The sequence below is a fragment of the Platalea leucorodia genome (assembly GCF_965183815.1).
Source record: "Platalea leucorodia genome assembly, chromosome: 23".
Taxonomy (NCBI): Eukaryota; Metazoa; Chordata; class Aves; order Pelecaniformes; family Threskiornithidae; genus Platalea; species Platalea leucorodia.
Window position 1 is genome coordinate 1,405,859 of NC_138845.1, and position 15,262 is coordinate 1,421,120.

The 15,262-nt window shown below is 61.1% G+C and overlaps 1 protein-coding gene across 13 annotated transcripts in view; it reads left to right on the plus strand.

Annotated features, from left to right (window-relative positions):
- Positions 1–11,605, plus strand: part of SARNP (SAP domain containing ribonucleoprotein) — a 31,268-nt gene extending 19,663 nt beyond the window's left edge. For 6 of the 13 annotated variants that reach the window (XM_082332644.1, XM_082332648.1, XM_082332649.1 and 3 more), the window contains 2 exons: positions 7,539–7,628; positions 10,637–11,605. In XM_082332644.1, the coding sequence (XP_082188770.1) occupies positions 7,539–7,628; positions 10,637–11,602 (1,056 nt within the window). In that variant the 3' untranslated portion in view covers positions 11,603–11,605. Of the gene's footprint in view, positions 1–7,538; positions 8,822–9,409 lie in introns of those variants that run through there. The other 7 variants (XR_014230423.1, XR_014230424.1, XR_014230425.1 and 4 more) reach the window with 7 other exon arrangements.
- The last annotated feature ends 3,657 nt before the right edge of the window (positions 11,606–15,262 follow it).

Below are 15,262 nucleotides of genomic sequence, written 5' to 3' on the forward strand. Positions count from 1 at the left end.
TTCGTGCAAAGTCTCTTACAATTAAACTCCGGGCGGTGAAATTGCCCCGGGAGGTGCTGCTCTGCCCTGCCGGTTTTCTCCTGCGGGCCAGTTTAGTTTTCCATGCTCACACTTGAACTGGTGGGTCCCCAGCTCCTCTCTGGAGCCGCGGACGCGTCTTTGCAGCGGTCAGCCTGCGGGCGCAGAGCCATCGCCAGGGCACGGGCGCCTGGGCAGCAGGAGGAGACGCTTTGGTCTCTCTCCCAGCCTGCTTCGTGTATTACTGAAAAACCTTCTCCCTTTGGGGTTAGGAGGGGCTCCCCAGGCCCTTGGGTATGTGCGCAGAGCCTGGGGGCGAAACCTTTGAGTTAAACTGAAGCTGGGTACCCTGGGATCCGCGGGAGAATAAACGAGCGCGGCTCCCGTGATCGTCTTTGCTGCCCACCGCGGCACGTGCAGCGGGCACGTTTGCACCCGAGAGCGTTCTCGTTCTACAAACTCACTGCAATTCCATCTCCTCCTACAGAGACGTCTCTCAGCCTGTAAAGCAGCAGCACTCGGACGCCACGGGGCGCTGGCCGGCGAGGTGGCCGGAGCCAGCAGCGGGGCGCTGGCCGGCGAGGTGGCCGGAGCCGGCAGCGGGGCGCTGGCCGGCGAGGTGGCCGGAGCCGGCAGCGCGGTGGGCTCGGCGCGTCACCCTGCCTCGCAGCGGCCTGGGGATTTCGCCGCCGCTTGCAGGGGAAGGGTTAATGTCGCTGTGGTGTGTTGCCATTTTTGCGCTTGTTGGGTTTGAATAGAATGGATTTTTTTTTTTTTTTTTAAATCTGGTGCTAATGTGCAATTCAAATCATGTTTAGTCATCGCCCGATTGCCTCTTTTTAATAACAGCTGGACTCTTCAAGGGAAAACTCTCTTGCTCTGCCAAGTGGCTTTGCCTCTGCCGGCCTCCCGTTGCAGAGCCAGGTGAATCGCTCTTAAACGTGCTCCCGGGGGCTCGCCGAGCGCGGGGCGCTCGCCTCGGAGCCTTCCCACGCTGGGGCCGGTGAGCTTTGGGAGGGAAGAGCCTCTGTAAATGCCATATGATATTTAAGATGCTGTTTGGCGGGTGCGAGGAGATGAAAAGCCCCTTCCGAGGCCTTTTGCCTTGTGGCGTACCTGAAACGCGTCTCCTTCGCTCGGCCCCGCGGCATTCCTGACATGTTTGTTTCGTCCCTGACGTCGAAGTCGAAGAATGCTTTTCAACTCGGCGCTGGGAGAGTTGCAGGTGTACTCTTAGCACATGTCTGCGACTTTCGTCTCTTCCTCCCCTGCTGATCCCGTTTGGGGCGAGCATAAACTTCGAACTGTGAACGCCGCGGTGTCTTGACACAGAGAAGCCTCAGAACTGCCGGCTGTCGCGGCTCCTGCCCCGCACGATGTGCAGAAAAACGCTTCAGCTGGACTTTTTTTTGCCTTCCCAGCCTGTTTTCCAAGAGGTGTGTTGGAAGAAAGGACAAGGAGCAAGCTTGCGGTTGCCTGTTTCCCTTAGCTCGTGTAAAAAAACATTGCTGAGAAGGTGAGTCGGTCCCCGAAAGCAGCCAGTCGTGGCTCTATGTTGCTCAGGCTTCGTTAGTGCGAATGAGTAAATCGGGACCTCCCCGGTGCGCGCCCAGAACGGCACGGTGTTTTAAACAACTCGCGCTCTTTGCTCTTCCCATCTCCTTTTATAAATAAAGATCTTGAGACCTGCAGCCTGCTCTGTTCCTGCGCTAGGCTTGTCCCAGGCACTTAGGGTAGCTTTTTAACAGACGAAGTGAGCCAGGAGATCAAGCTTTGCTCTGACTTTCGGTGACTTTGTGGGCTAATTCTGTAATCTGGCTCCAGAGGAGGCAGCAGGGAGCGTGCGGATCGTCCGGGGGCACAGGCTGGCCTGGGGCGCGTCGGAGCGAGGCCGTCGGTGAGGCCCAGCCGCGCTGGATGTCGCCGCCGTCTCGCTGTGAGATGGCGAACGTCCCGTTCCTCTGAATCCCCGGGTTGAGCTTCTGGCGCTGGGGTTTGGTGTCTCTCTTCCGTGGAGATAAAGCTGCATTTGATGTTTCTGAAGTGCGCTGAGGCCCTTGGATCCGCCTGCGTCGTGTGGTTTTGTGTAAGCTGTGCTGTTTAAAAGCCATTCCTACGCGGCAGCAGAATAGAGGCTCCTTCGGACACTACCGCGCTGTTTGTATAAGGGCGGCGATAGGGGCTTTCATGTATATTCCTGCCGCGTGTATCTAATCTAAGCGGAGTCCTCGTGTTGGCGGTATTTTGGAGAAAGGCTGTGGCTATCTCTGCTGGCTCAGTCTCAGCGCGTATCCCGCTGCGACCAGCTCCGGATCCGGGCTGGAAGCACGAAGTGCTGTTGGAGACGGGAGAGCTGTGCTGGCTTGGGTGGAAAGGGGCAGCTTGAGATCACCCCTGCATTTCGTCGGGCTGTCGGAGGAGCGGAGCGGGAAACCCTCGGTCCTGCGCCTTGCTCTGCCTACTACGAGGCAAAGATCTCCTGTGTGAAAGGCAATTTTGCGGATGGGAATGGGTGTAAGGCACACATGGAATAATCCAGTATTAAGCCTGGGCTTCCCGGTTGCTTCCCGTCCCCTGCCGAACGCTTGCTGGCGTACGGGAGCATCGACTCCAGAAGGGCTTAGCGGCGCTCGGAGCCTGCGAGGGGAAGGAAGCGGGAGGAATAAATATGTTGAGATGAATTTCAAAAAGGCGGTGGGTGACAGCTGTGCGTCCCAGGATTGGAGTGTTCCTGAGAATAAAACCATCGGTTGCTGTCATTCACCCTCCGGGTATGAAATTGGAAGCCCAGTTACCCTTGAGTGTTTCATAACCTTTACCTTTTGGAGGTCAAGGCCATGTCATCATTAATCTACCATCGCCTGAAAGCCTCGGGGCTCTGCTTTTCATCCTGCCATCCGTCATGCTGCAGCGAGATACGGGAGAGTGACCAGAAGGGTCCGGTTTTATACACACATGTGGGCACGCGCCCTTCCATTCGCCGAGGATGAAAACGCCGAGGATGCGATTACGGAGGCTCGTGTCTCTCTCGCTGCATTTGTGATGAGGATACTCCAGGCTTCATCTGCAAATCCAGAGCAGTTTCCTCCGGGGGATGCTTTAATCTGCGGAGAAAGGAGCACTCTGCCCATGCAGCATGAAACTTGGCCTCGGGGGCAGAGATTTCCTAGCCACGTGGGCTTTTAAAATACAGAGTGGGTGCACCAAGCAAGGCGGGGAGCTGCCGCTTGGAAGAAGGCTGTTGCTTTACCTTTTACCTGGCTGTTATTGTGCCGTGAGCCTGGAAAAGCAGGGCAGCGAGCTGTGATCTGGCAGCGGGAGAGCTGCAGACGACGGCGCGAGACATGGAGCATCTCCTGTGCGTTGCTCCCCTTCCCCTGCTCCGGGTCTGAGCCAGGCTGTTTGTCGTCCCTCTCCCTACCCAGCCGCTCGGGATGAGCCTGGCCACGCTCCCGAACTCTCATTTCACAGCACGCGCGCGGAGCCGCTGCTGCTTAACCCGCGTGTCTGAGACCGGGTGCTGCGAGCACGGGGAGGGACGCGTCGACGGATGGCGGGGCCTTGCTGGCCTCGTCCTTCGCAGCGGCTCGCTGGGCGCGGAGATCGGAGATGCTCGCGATGAATCGTTTATTAGAAGCTCGTAGGTGCTGAGGGCGGCTGTCCTGCTTCTCGCCCCGAACGCCAAAGGCAGCGAGATGCTTTTAGGTGATCTGGGATCAACTTTTGCCCGCCCTTGAAGAGCGAGGCCGGCAGCGGGGTTTTCCCCTCTGTAAAAGTTTGAGTCCTGCAGGCAAGTTCACCAGAACAGCGCAGCTCAGCGCTGCTGCGCGGCTCCTTACTCCACGCTGCGGGAATCGCTGCGCGCAGCTTGCCGAGCTCCGGCGGGAGGGGAGAGCGGCGGGCTCGCTGTCGGCGGCGGGCTGAGGTCTCCCTTGCCGGGAGCTGGTGCGTGGTGTTCAAAGGTAACCAGCTGCGCCCTGCCTGCCCCGAGCTGGGATCCGCTCTGTTGGCAGGGCAGCAGCGAGTGCCAGAGCTCCGCGCACCATGGAAACCACGAATTCATGCCTTTTGGCATTAACTCTTCCGGCACCAGCGGTAGTGCTTTGCTTTCTCCCGGGAGAGAGGGAATGATCCAGTTTTTAAATGGATCCTTCTCTCTTTTGGGAATAAGCGATACGAGCCAGAGGACGAGCCGTTAAACCTGGATTTAATCAGTGCTGACAGGCGCTCTTCCAGGCTGGAGCTGCACGGCCCCGATCGCCCTTCGGGACCTCTCCCCGCGCACGCCGGGGAGCTCCCCCACGCCTGTCGCTTGCTTCAAGAGGAAAAAAAAAAAGACGTCTCGGAGCCCGAGGTTCCTCTGGGAGCTGCACAGGGCTCCTTGAAAGGCGGTGGTGTGGAGGGGCGAGCCCTCTTGCCTCGCCTCCTTCTTCCCTGCCTGGAAGAGGGTAGGCAGCAGCTTGGGACCATCGGCCTCGGGGACGGAGGGGCCTGATTCTGCCTGGGGGGGCGCGGAGCCGGCCCCCTCGGTGCCGGCAGTCCGGGGGTTCAGGCTGGGCACTAAGCGGGAGCCCGGATCTCGCACGGAGAGGAAGCGGCTGCCGGGGCGGATTCCCGTGGCGGTGGGATGCCGTTACTGACAGCAGCCCCGTGCGGAGCTGTGCCCGCGCCCTGCGGTCCCCCAGGTGAAATTCAGGCGTCAGAATTAAAGCTTTGGGATCGCACGTAGCGCAAAGGTATCGATACGCTTGTGTAAATGCAGCCCTGTTACCAGATTGCAGGGAAGACTTTGCTTCGGGGCTTGGAGTCCTTCATAAAAGCTTTTTTCCCTCTTCCTTCCCCCACCTCCCCCTTTTTTAGACAAACTACAAAATAACTGCCGTGGCGCGAGTGCGAAGGGAACAAGCCTAGAAGTGGTAAGGTTAGAAAATAAATCTGACATCCTGCCAGAAAGGTCAGCTTTCCCTGCAGATGCTGGCGCACCCATTTGCACGCCGGAGCGCGGCCCCGGGGCACTACCAGGGGTTGATAGATGCAGAGATAGCGGCGTTTTGATAGAGGTAATTTTCCTCAGATGGGTTTCAGCACCCCATGAATCAAAACCTGTCAGCGAGAAGCTAAAGATGGAGTGAAGTTTATTGTACGCGTGTTTGCATCTGACACTGTCGTGCTAGGGGGTCAAGTGAGCGAGATCATTAGGACCGTGTTGATTTAGTGGGACGGTTATGTGCTTTCCCTGCAGGGCAGTGGTGGGGGTGGCTTACCAAAAAAATAAATAAAATCCTACAGCTCGGCGTGGTCCCCGGGAGCCTCCCGTGTCCTTTTATTAAAGACACAGCGCTTTCCTTCTCGAAAGTGGCTTTGGGCCCATCCTCTTGCTCGTGGGATTTACGCCACGCGGGCAGCAGCGATGGTTTTTAAGAGCCTGTTTAATGTCGCTAATGCCCAGGTCGGGTTTTCTTTGTGTGGCTGTGGTTTGTGCGTGCGTCGTGCTGCTCCAGCGCCCAACTTTTCCTTCCCTGTCCCCGTGATGATAATCCCTCCCGGCGTCCTTTGTTCACAACCCCGGAGTTTCGCAGCTTTTCTGGGACGTTGCTTCTTCCCGAAAGCTGGAGTAATCCCAGCCTGGATGGGGTGCGGGGCTGGGAGAGGGCAGACGTCCCCTAGGGCAGACGCGTACCCGCCGTCCCCCTCCGCCGTGAGCTGGGCCTGGGGAGGGCAGGGAGCGCCAAGGGTGACTTAACCTTTGCTCGTAGCTTCGCTATCAAACCGTGGAAAGAAGGACCGGCAGAACGGAGCAGGTGAGTGAGGGTGGCGATGTCCTGATGACGGAGCCGTCTTCAAAACAGCCCTGTGCAGAGGCTTTCTGGGGAGGAAGGCGAAGCTGCCGGCTCGGTGGGGCTGCCAGCGCTTGCCGCGGCGTTCGGCAGCGGTCCCTGCGGTGAGGGGCTGTAACGCACGGCGGGAATCAAACGTGTTTGGGCCACGGCTGCTGGCGGCTTCCTACGGAGCCGGAGCTTGTGAGAACCCCGGGGCTTTCGGTTCAAGCGCCTCGGCCAGCCCTGTTGCCACAACATGCGCCTGTGGCCTCCTTTATATAAGGTGTTGACGCGGCGAGGCGACCCCGCTGCTCGCTGGCGGGGTGCCCGGTGCCACTCTGGGCAAATTTGGCTGCTGATGGCGCGGTTTATGACCTTGAGCTTAAACGGATAAGCGTCCAGCTTGATTCCGCTGCTTGGCCGGCTCATTCCAGTTGATCCAGGTGGAGCACTGGGACTTGAAGCGTGTTTTCTCGGAAACGGTGCTCCTGTTCTCCTCCTGCCTGGTGCCCCTTGCTCTAAACCCCAGGCGCCGGCGTTGGTACCTCCGGTTCCCCAAGGCGGTGGGAAGCCGTGCACCAGGGCGGCACGGCCGGGGACCCTTCGGCAAGGGAGAGCCGGTGCGTGAGCCGCGCTCCCCTGGAGGACGAGGAGTAGCGGACGGGGTTACGGGGAGCCAGAGCTCTGAGGCGGACTTAATGATGGGAGGGAGAAGTGGTGGGAGCCTAGCAAAGGAACCGGGCGGCCTTAACTGTAGAAACGGTCTGAGAGAGGCACGAAACAGCCAGAGGTAGGAATAAATCTGCAGAAAATGGATGCGTTGAGGCTTTTATGGGCGACGATGGGTTTGGCTGTTACTGGCCATTAGGACGTTGTTGTGGGCGATGGCAGCCGAGGTAAAAAGCCTGCAGGTTTTTTGGAGAGCCTTGGAAAGCAGGGCTCGGAGGGCTCTGGGAAACGTCAGTAGAAATTTGCTCGCTCGGGCTGGAAATAAATTAAATGAGACTTAGGACGACGGGGCGAGTGCTGAGCCTCCATCTCCAAATCGTTTCCGAGAGCAGCGGCGTGCTGCCGGTACCTCGGGGTGAGCGTCGGAGTCCTGCTGCTCCCTGTCCCCGGGGCATCGCGCAGGCCCCTGCGGCGGCCGGGAGCGCTTCCCCCAAATCCTTCCTAGACCACCTCCAGACGAAGGTGAGGTTCTGGCTGCTGCGGCTGGATTTTCCTTCGCCCACCTGGGCCTGTCGCAGCGGCTGTGACGAGCGTCTGTCCTTTCCTCCCACCCTCCTTCGTGCCGGGGCTTGAGCGTGAAGAAATTCAGAGCAAAGACGACAGGGTGCTGTAACGCTGGGCAGGCTGGAGGGGGGCTGTGGCTTTATCCGGGGAGGTCGTGCCGCGGCTGGGGGGTGGACGCTGCCCTTCGCTGATGGCTGCCGAAGGGCCGGAGCCGCCCGCGTTACCCAACGCGCTCTGCCGCGGCTCTTCCCCGGCACGCGCGAGGCATCCCCTGCGGACGGCGCGCTTTGCCGAGGCGGAGGAGAAGCCTGCTCCGCTCTCGGCGTCTCCGCTGCCTTGCTCCGACTTTTAGGAGGTGCTCTGGTAGCGAGCGCGGGAGGAGTGGGGGTAGGAGGGACGTGATTTACCATTTAGCGAGCACCCTGGGGCACTGCCAACAAAATAAATCTTCGTCCTTCTTTGTGCCAGAGTGAAGAAGACGAGAAACTGAAGAAGAGAAAGGAGCGGTTTGGCATTGTAACGAGTTCAGCCGGGGCTGGAGCTACAGAGGACACAGAGGTAAAAGCTTTTCCTGAGCGGATGGGGAGCGGCCGAGGGGAGCGGGGACGGTCCCGGGGGTGGCAGCGCGACTCCGCACGCCTGGGACCTCGCTCAGCGCCGGGTCCCCCGCGCTGGCGTGGGGCTGACCCCCCGCTGCGGGCGGGTGCGCTCCCGTGGCCTCTTCTCCGTGGCAGGGAGCGCTGAGCTGCTGCCGTCCGATCTGTCGTGGCTTTTCCCCCGGCTCCTGCTGGAGCTAGGCTGCTCTGGAGCCTCCCAAGCCACGGGAGCGTGCCAGCACGTGCTGGCATCCAGCTCCTCCCCTTGCAGGGCGGCACGGATGCTTCCAGAAGAGGCGGGGGGCACATCTGCTCTACTCCACGTTCTCCCACCCTGGTTCCCCCTCCCCTCGGTTTGAGCTGACTCTGTCTGCTCCTCGGACCCTGCAATTCCCTGCGTCCCGGACGCTTCTGGACCCTCTGCTTCCCCTTGGATGCTATTGTAGGTCTTCATCAATAAATCCCCGGAGACTCTACCAGATAATGAGGATTGAGATGCTGACCCTCTTTCCAGCTTTCCTCCTCCGTGCTTTGTTCTGTCCTCTGTGCTTTTGGCCCATCTTTTAAATTTGTAAGCTCCTCAGGGCAATTTTGTGCTCTTTTATGTACTTGTGCGCTTCCTTCTGCTTCAGATTGTTCCAAGTCACCGCACTCCGGCCCGGCGGCTCCTACGTTAGGTTGGGTGGGGAGTGCCGTGCGCACCTACGGTGCCACGTAAATACGGCTCCGGCGCGGATCGGCCGGAGTCGGGCACCCCTCTCCTGGGGACAAAGGGACCCCCGGGGGGGGCTCCTGCGGTAACAATCAAATGGCAAAGGTTGCGGCAGGGCGAGCGTCGGGCCTCGGAAACCGCTTAACCAGATGGCTCCTGGGCTCGACAGACAAGGAGCGGGTTTTGTTTGGTTCCTAAGAGCAATCCCAACAATTCAGGTGGGGTTTAGGGGCTGTTTTTTTTTTTTTTTTTTTTTTTTTTGTGTGTGCGTGTGTTTTGTTTTGGGTTTACTGCAGAAACGCTGCCCCGCGTGAAGCGGCGTTCCCAGCCTTCTGCCGAGCATGGGAGAATGAGCCCCTCCGGCCCGCGCGGAGGGGGCGGCTGGGCGAGGGATTCCATGCTTTTCCGTTAGGTCACTTGGAGATTGTGCCTGGAACAAAAAGGTCTTTTTACTGGTATTGTGTGCACTCAAATGCACCTTTCCCCTGGAGATTCTTGATTAGGGCTTCTGTTGCCCCCGGGCTATTTATCCTGCTAAAAATTAAGATTTATACGCCCCTCGTGTATCGGCTTAAAGGCATATCTGAGAGACGCAATAGTATATTTAATGCGTTTTAGTGTGTCCCTCTCACCTTTTCCATGAATAGGAGAGTGTTAACCCTTTGCCCTTTTACATTTCCCACCTCCCCACTGCCTGGAAGGGTTTCCAGGCCTCTGAAGTAGTCATTGTTCCCAGCTCAGCCCCTTTGTAGCGCCTTGCCAGCACGGCGGAGCGCTTCGGCAGCACTGTACCTCGGGCACTGTATATTTCTGCTACTTGATTTTGGGGCGCTCTTTGTCCCAGCGTTAGAATAAAAACTCCGTAGCTCCCTTGACCCGACGCGGCGTTGGCGCGCTCGGGAAGGGTTGTTACCAATACCAAACGCTTAATGAATTCTCCGTCGGGCTGTGTGGGATTTTAACGAACGCGTTCGCTTGTTTCTCTTTGATTTTGATCTTTTTTTTTTTTCCCTTGTAATTCCTCTCTGCAGGCAAAGAAGAGGAAAAGAGCAGAACGCTTTGGGATCGTCTGATGCTGGTCCTTCTTGGCTTCAGCCCATTTGCAGTGTGCCTCTCGAGTGCGTGCATACTCTTTCTCTCTTTCCCCCACTTTCTCTCACTCCCACACTGTTTCTCTAGGTTTTAGTGATGAGTAGACAGGGAATCCCCCGTAGTTGTATGATTGTGCTACTTATTTTTTTCACGTTACGGAGTTTAAAAATGAAGAAAGGTTGAGCAAAAAGAAGAAGCTGTTCTGGGTGCATCTCCGGTCGCCTGCGGTCCGGTGGTTTCCCAGCTGCTGGTGGGGTCGTTGGCAGCAGCTCGCACCGGAGGTACCGTCCGGCGGGGAGAGACGGAGAGCGTCCCGGTGCCCTCCCAGTGCCGCTGGCCAACGCCTGCGCAGGGGAGAGCCAAGCTCTGCCCGGTAAATAGGCGGGCAGGTAGGGCAGGGGCAGGAGCGCAGCGTCTGCTGTGCGGTGAGGAGGGGAAGGCACTGAGGAACGGGAGAGCGGGGTCCGCTCTGCCCTCGGCAGCTGCTTTTCTGGTTTAGGGACTCCTGGTACGCTGCTAAAGCAAGGGCCGGTTTGAAGTGTCTTGTCTCTTTGCCGTCTGATGCCGTCTCCAGCTCCGGGACTGCCCTGGTCCTCTCCTCCTCCACCCGGGGAAGCGGGCCCCGAGGTTCAGCTGCGTCCTGGTCTCTTCCCAGCAGCTGGGACGAGAACGCGCCTCGGCTCGAGAGCACGATGCGTTACGCGAGTCCCGCTCTGGACCTCTGCTGTCTCACCCCTGGCTCGCCCGAGATCCGACAGGTCGAACGTCAGGGAGGGATTTTCTCAGTGATATTGTTTCCTGCTTCCGACAACGGAAGTGGCGTGTGCGACAGCCGACACGCGGGGCAGTTCCACGACTGCCTGCCTTCCCCGGGTGAGGCTAATGGGAATTGTCAGAGCAAGAATTGCCGATTAACCCTAGATCAAGACCGGTGTCCTAAAACGAGGAGGCAAACATAGCAATGCATTCGCAAATGGAGCCTGTTCTCACCGCTTCATTTATCCCGCCTCGTTAAGCCCTCCGCCGCTCGTGGCGTTTCACCTACGTTTTCCAGGTTCCTCGAAGGTCAGTGATGCGTTTTTCTCCTTAAACGACAAACCAGCAGAGTCGCTTTGTCCCGTCTGTGTTCTCAGGCTGGGTTTTATCTTGTCCTCTCTTTGCCTCAGAGCAGCTGCCAAGCTGGTTTAACTCGCAGGCTTGCCGAAGAAGCCTCAGTCTTCTCCGAGCTGCCAGGCGGTGCGGGAGAGCACCGGCCTTACCCCGGGACCTGTGTTTTGAGCGTGGAAGTTCTCGGTGTGCAGGAACACGGTTCCTTCTGCTGCGGTATCCGTAACCCTTTTGGTGAAATTACGGAAAAAATTTGGCCGAGGCACGTGAAAGGCAGCGCCGCCGCCGCGCGTGAAGCGCTTCTCGCTGCTTTAGCGTTTCGGACGGCACCTTTGTTCTTGGGGAGCTGTAAAGAGCGATTCCCCGGGGTGGCTTGCGCGGGTGGAAGAAGCGGTGGCAGCGGAGAAGCAAAGGACCCCGCGGCCGGTGGCGCTGGCCCGGCAGCGCCGGGGCAGGGAGGAGCTGCCCGGTGCCCTTCCCTCCTTTGCCTGCCCGGAGAATTGGTTTCCCTCGCAAGCGTTGCGTCCCGCTGCCTCTCCCGCCCTGCAGAGCTCTCCCTCCCGCGGACGCCTCGGCCCCAGGCGCGAGCAGAGCTCTCTCCGTCTGCTTGGATTTTGAGGTGGGCGTCGTGGCTGAAACCCTTCTCTTGTCTGAAGCCCGATGTCCTAGGATTCTTATTTCTGGCCGTAACCTCGTACCGGAGAGGTGTTTGCCTTGCCCGTGCTTGGTTCCTTGAGATGCTAGAGAGCAGCGGGTGTGCGTACAAACGGAGCTTTTCAGAGGCTTATACCTGGTTCTTAATAAGCAATATATATATATTTTTTAACGTAGAAGTCTTCAAACCGCTTCTGTTCCATTCACGTTTGCAGTCTGCCTGCGGCCGCGCGCCCTCGGTGACTCTAAGCGATACCTTGGACGCCCGTTCGCTTTCCCAACGGGCAGCTAAAAGCCACGGGGCCCAGGTCCGTTCTGTGTCGCGGGTTGCCAGGGCCCGAGTGAGTCGAAGCTCCCTTGCTCCTTCCTGATTTAATGTAATAACGTTATTCTGATTTTTTTTTTTGTATGTCGGATTTTTGTAAGATGCATTTTCTATTTGGCTCATGATCTTTTTGCTGGTTATTCGCTTGAAATGTTTTGTAGTGTGCCAGGGCAAACACTGCATTTCATTCTCGGTTTCATAATAAAACTGCTTCTCCAAGGCAATTCTGGTATCTGTCAGTTTGATGCATGGCGCGGCCGAGGCTCGGGGCCGGAGCGTGCCGCCGGGAGGGAGCCGGAGCAGATGGAGCCTCGGCCAGCGCCGCTCCTGCCTGCGCGGGGGCGGCGGGGGGCAGAGACCCTGCCTGGCCGGGCCGTCGCCAGCGGTTAGGGGTTGTCCTGACGTTACCTTCGTGTGGCCTGGCCAAAGTCCTAACCCCCCCTTGCCTCTCCAGATCGACCTCGCCGCTTCCCTCGGATGCAAACCTCGCTTCCCGCTGACCTCGGGGAGCGGCGCAGGCTCCTGGCAGCTGGGACCCGGCCGTAGCCCAGATCGGGGCGACGTACGAGTAACGGGGCGGTCGCCGCTTCTCGCAGCCGAGGGCTCGGCGCCGTAGACCAAGGGCCCTTGTAGGACGTGGGGGGCAGCCCAGGCGCCTCTCGGCTTCGCTCTCCGCCTGCTTCGGGTCCCTCTGTCGGAGCTTGGGGTGACGGGGACAAGCCGGGGGCGGCCGTGCCGTGAGGGGCTGCGGGGCGGCGGCTGGATCCTGAGCGTGGAGGGCGAGGAGGCGCCGTGGGCTGCGCTGCCCGTCTCCTGGTGCTGACGGCACGTGGGACTCCGATGGTGGGATGCCGTCGCCTTCCCCCGAGCGCAGGGCAGAACCAAGGACTCCCGATTTCGCCGCCGGCTCCGTTCTCTGGCCCGGGGGCCAGCGCGGCGGGGAGCTCCCGGCCCCGCTTCTGCCCTGCCCGGCCGCGCGTCCTCCTCCCTGGGTCGCTCCCCTCTGCTCCCGGGCTCCCGGTGGCGTTTCTGCCCCGGCCGATCCCCTCCCGGGGCCGGTGAAGCGACGTGCGCGTCTTCTCCCCCTCCCTCCCTCGCGCCGTCTCCTCCCCTCGCCTTGGGGATGAGTTTCCCTTGGCCGTGGTACCAAAATGGGGCCGAGCTCCGCTCCCTGCTCCCCGCAGCGATGTGCCGGCGTCCCCGGGATGTGCCGGCGTCCCCAGCCCGCGCGGGCAGCGCTGCCCTGGCTCTCCTGCCCCGGCTCCCGGGGCGGTGCTGGGGCTGTTGTGTAGAGGCCGCTGCCTCCTTCCCCCGCCGGGCTTTCCCCTCCTGGGCGCAGGGGAGAATCGTTCCAACCGCACTGTGTTTAAAACACCACCTAATTTATTTTTCCTCTCCGAGCTGGGGGCTGCTCGTGACTAATTTGGGCTGAATAGGGGAAGAAAAAAAGCAGCGGGCACACAATGAGCGGGGGAAAGTGTGGGAAAGCGAGCGAAAGAAAAGGAGGGCCGGGGCTTGCGGCGTGAGAGCTGGTAACGCCGAGCGGTGCCCAAATTCAGCATGAAGTCACTTTTCACAGCAGACGCCTGGGCTGTAAATGCGAGTGGGACGATAGGTCAGGCCGGGGGGACGGGAGGGAGAACCGGGGGTTTGCACAATGGGGCGAGGAGCGAGGTGCGCGGCGGGAGGGACGTGTGCTCCGGTGCCAACGTCTCCCTTCTTCCAGCTGCGCCGGCCTCTCCCAGCGGCCTCTCGTCCCCGCATCCTCCGTGGGTGGGTCGGACACGTTGTGTGTTCAAATTCGCAAAAATTGGGAGGCGAAAGAGCGGAGGCTGGAAGCGTGGGTGAGCCTGAGGAGGGACGGCGCCGCGGCCCAGCTCCCCGCCGCTGCCTCCACCTGTGCCGGCGCCGAGGAGTGTGGCCGCTGTCCCTCCCGGCTCTGTGCCGCCATTCCGGGAGCTGGGACCGTGCTCCAGGATCTGGGCAGGATCCGGGATGCGCTGGGTCCCCTGCGGGGCTCTGTGGGGGCTGAAGGGGGGTTTCCATCGCAGGAGGTGGCCCTGGGCCGCTGCTGCCGCCTTCTCTCTCCAGACTCACCGGCCTCCTGCATCTCCCCGAGGAGCCGGAGCGCTGACCTTCCTCAGCTGGTTGCCCCCGTCCCGCAGGGCCTTTCCCCGGCGGCGGGAAGCAGGAGCCATGGCCGGTCGCTGCCTCCATCCCCTCGAATCCTTCCTTCCAGCCCGGGCGCCGCCGCAGCCGGGGAGGAGGTGGCTCCGTAAGGGATGCGCTCGCTGGGGGACGGGGAATTGGGGCGCCCCAAGTCCCGCTTGGGAGCATCCTGCTGCCCGGAGCCTGGGGTGGTTTGGGGATCTCCGGGATCGCATCGAAAGCCCGTTCCCGCTGCAGGTTGGAAGTCGAGCGGCGGCGCTGCCGGGGAGCCTCGTCCCCCGAGCCGGGCACGGCCCCGCGCTGCCGCGGCCTGCGTGCCATCTCTGCGGCAGCGCGGCATCCCGCCCCGTCGCCGGCGGTGGGGGGGCTGGACCCTGCCCAGCTCTCCCGGCTAATCGCCCTGGTTCTGGCGTCTCCCCGCGGGGCCGCGGCGAGGCCGGTGGAGCGCCGCCAAGCTCCCCGTTGATGGTTTAATTACTGTGAATGTCGCATGCGGACGGTCTTGTTAGGCGGCAGAGGGGAAGGTTCGGGGAGCCGCGGTACGTCGTGGTGCCGCTGTGGGTGGTCGCCCGGATGTCCCTGTCCTAATTTGTCCCCCCCAGCCCTGACCCTGGGTCTCCAAATTAGGTCAGCCGATGGCCGGGGGGAGCAGCGATGTGGGGTGCAGCCCCCGCGGCCTCGGGGGAGACGTGACCAGAACAAAAGCAAGCGCTCGTTAAACTCCTGACGTCGTCCTCGGAAGCAAACAAACAAACCCCCCTGGGACCTCGGTTCCTCGGCGGCCCCTCTGGGCGGGTGGCACAGCCTGGCCCCCCCGGCGGACCCCGAGGCCGTGGCCCCCAGGGGACAGCGGGCAGAGCGGAGCCGCGGCCGCAACGGGGATGCTGCCGAGCCGTGGCCGGCTCTCCCCGCCAGAGCTGCGTGTTGTCCCGGGGGAACCGGGGCCGTCTTGGGGTTCGGGGTGCCGTTGCCCTCCGTGCATCGTGTCGGGCTTCGCGCTGCCCCGTGGGTGCTGGTTCGGTGCCGTCCTGCGGGTCCTGAAGACCCCCAGGAGCTTTATCCATGGGGAAGCTGAGCCCGGAGAGGGCGTTGGAGGGACTTGGCGCCTCGTCCTCGACCACGGCCGAGACCTCATCCCGGCCTGGAGCTGCCCATGGCCCCGCAGCGAGCTCTCGGCCGAGGTGGGGCTGGGGGTCTCCAGGTGGAGCAGCCGGGACCCGCGGCAGGGCCAGGGGTGCAGGGCAGGGGTGCTGCTGGGCTCCTGGAGGACCTCCGCTCGAGGACGGCCGGAGCAGGAGGGCGGGAGATGGCCAACGTCCGCCGAGCCGCCGCTGCCGGCAGGGCCTGGGACCCGGCTGACCCCGGCGGGGTGAGAGCCCGTGCCGGAGCCACGTCCTCGTGTCCGGTCCTCGCTTGTGCCAGAACGTCCCCTGCTCCCCCGGCCCCGTGGGCAGTGACCCTCCGCTGCCCACCCTGTCCCTCCCGCCCCACAGCTGTAATTAGCTGCGACATTCTCGGCATACCTGCAGCCCCTAAT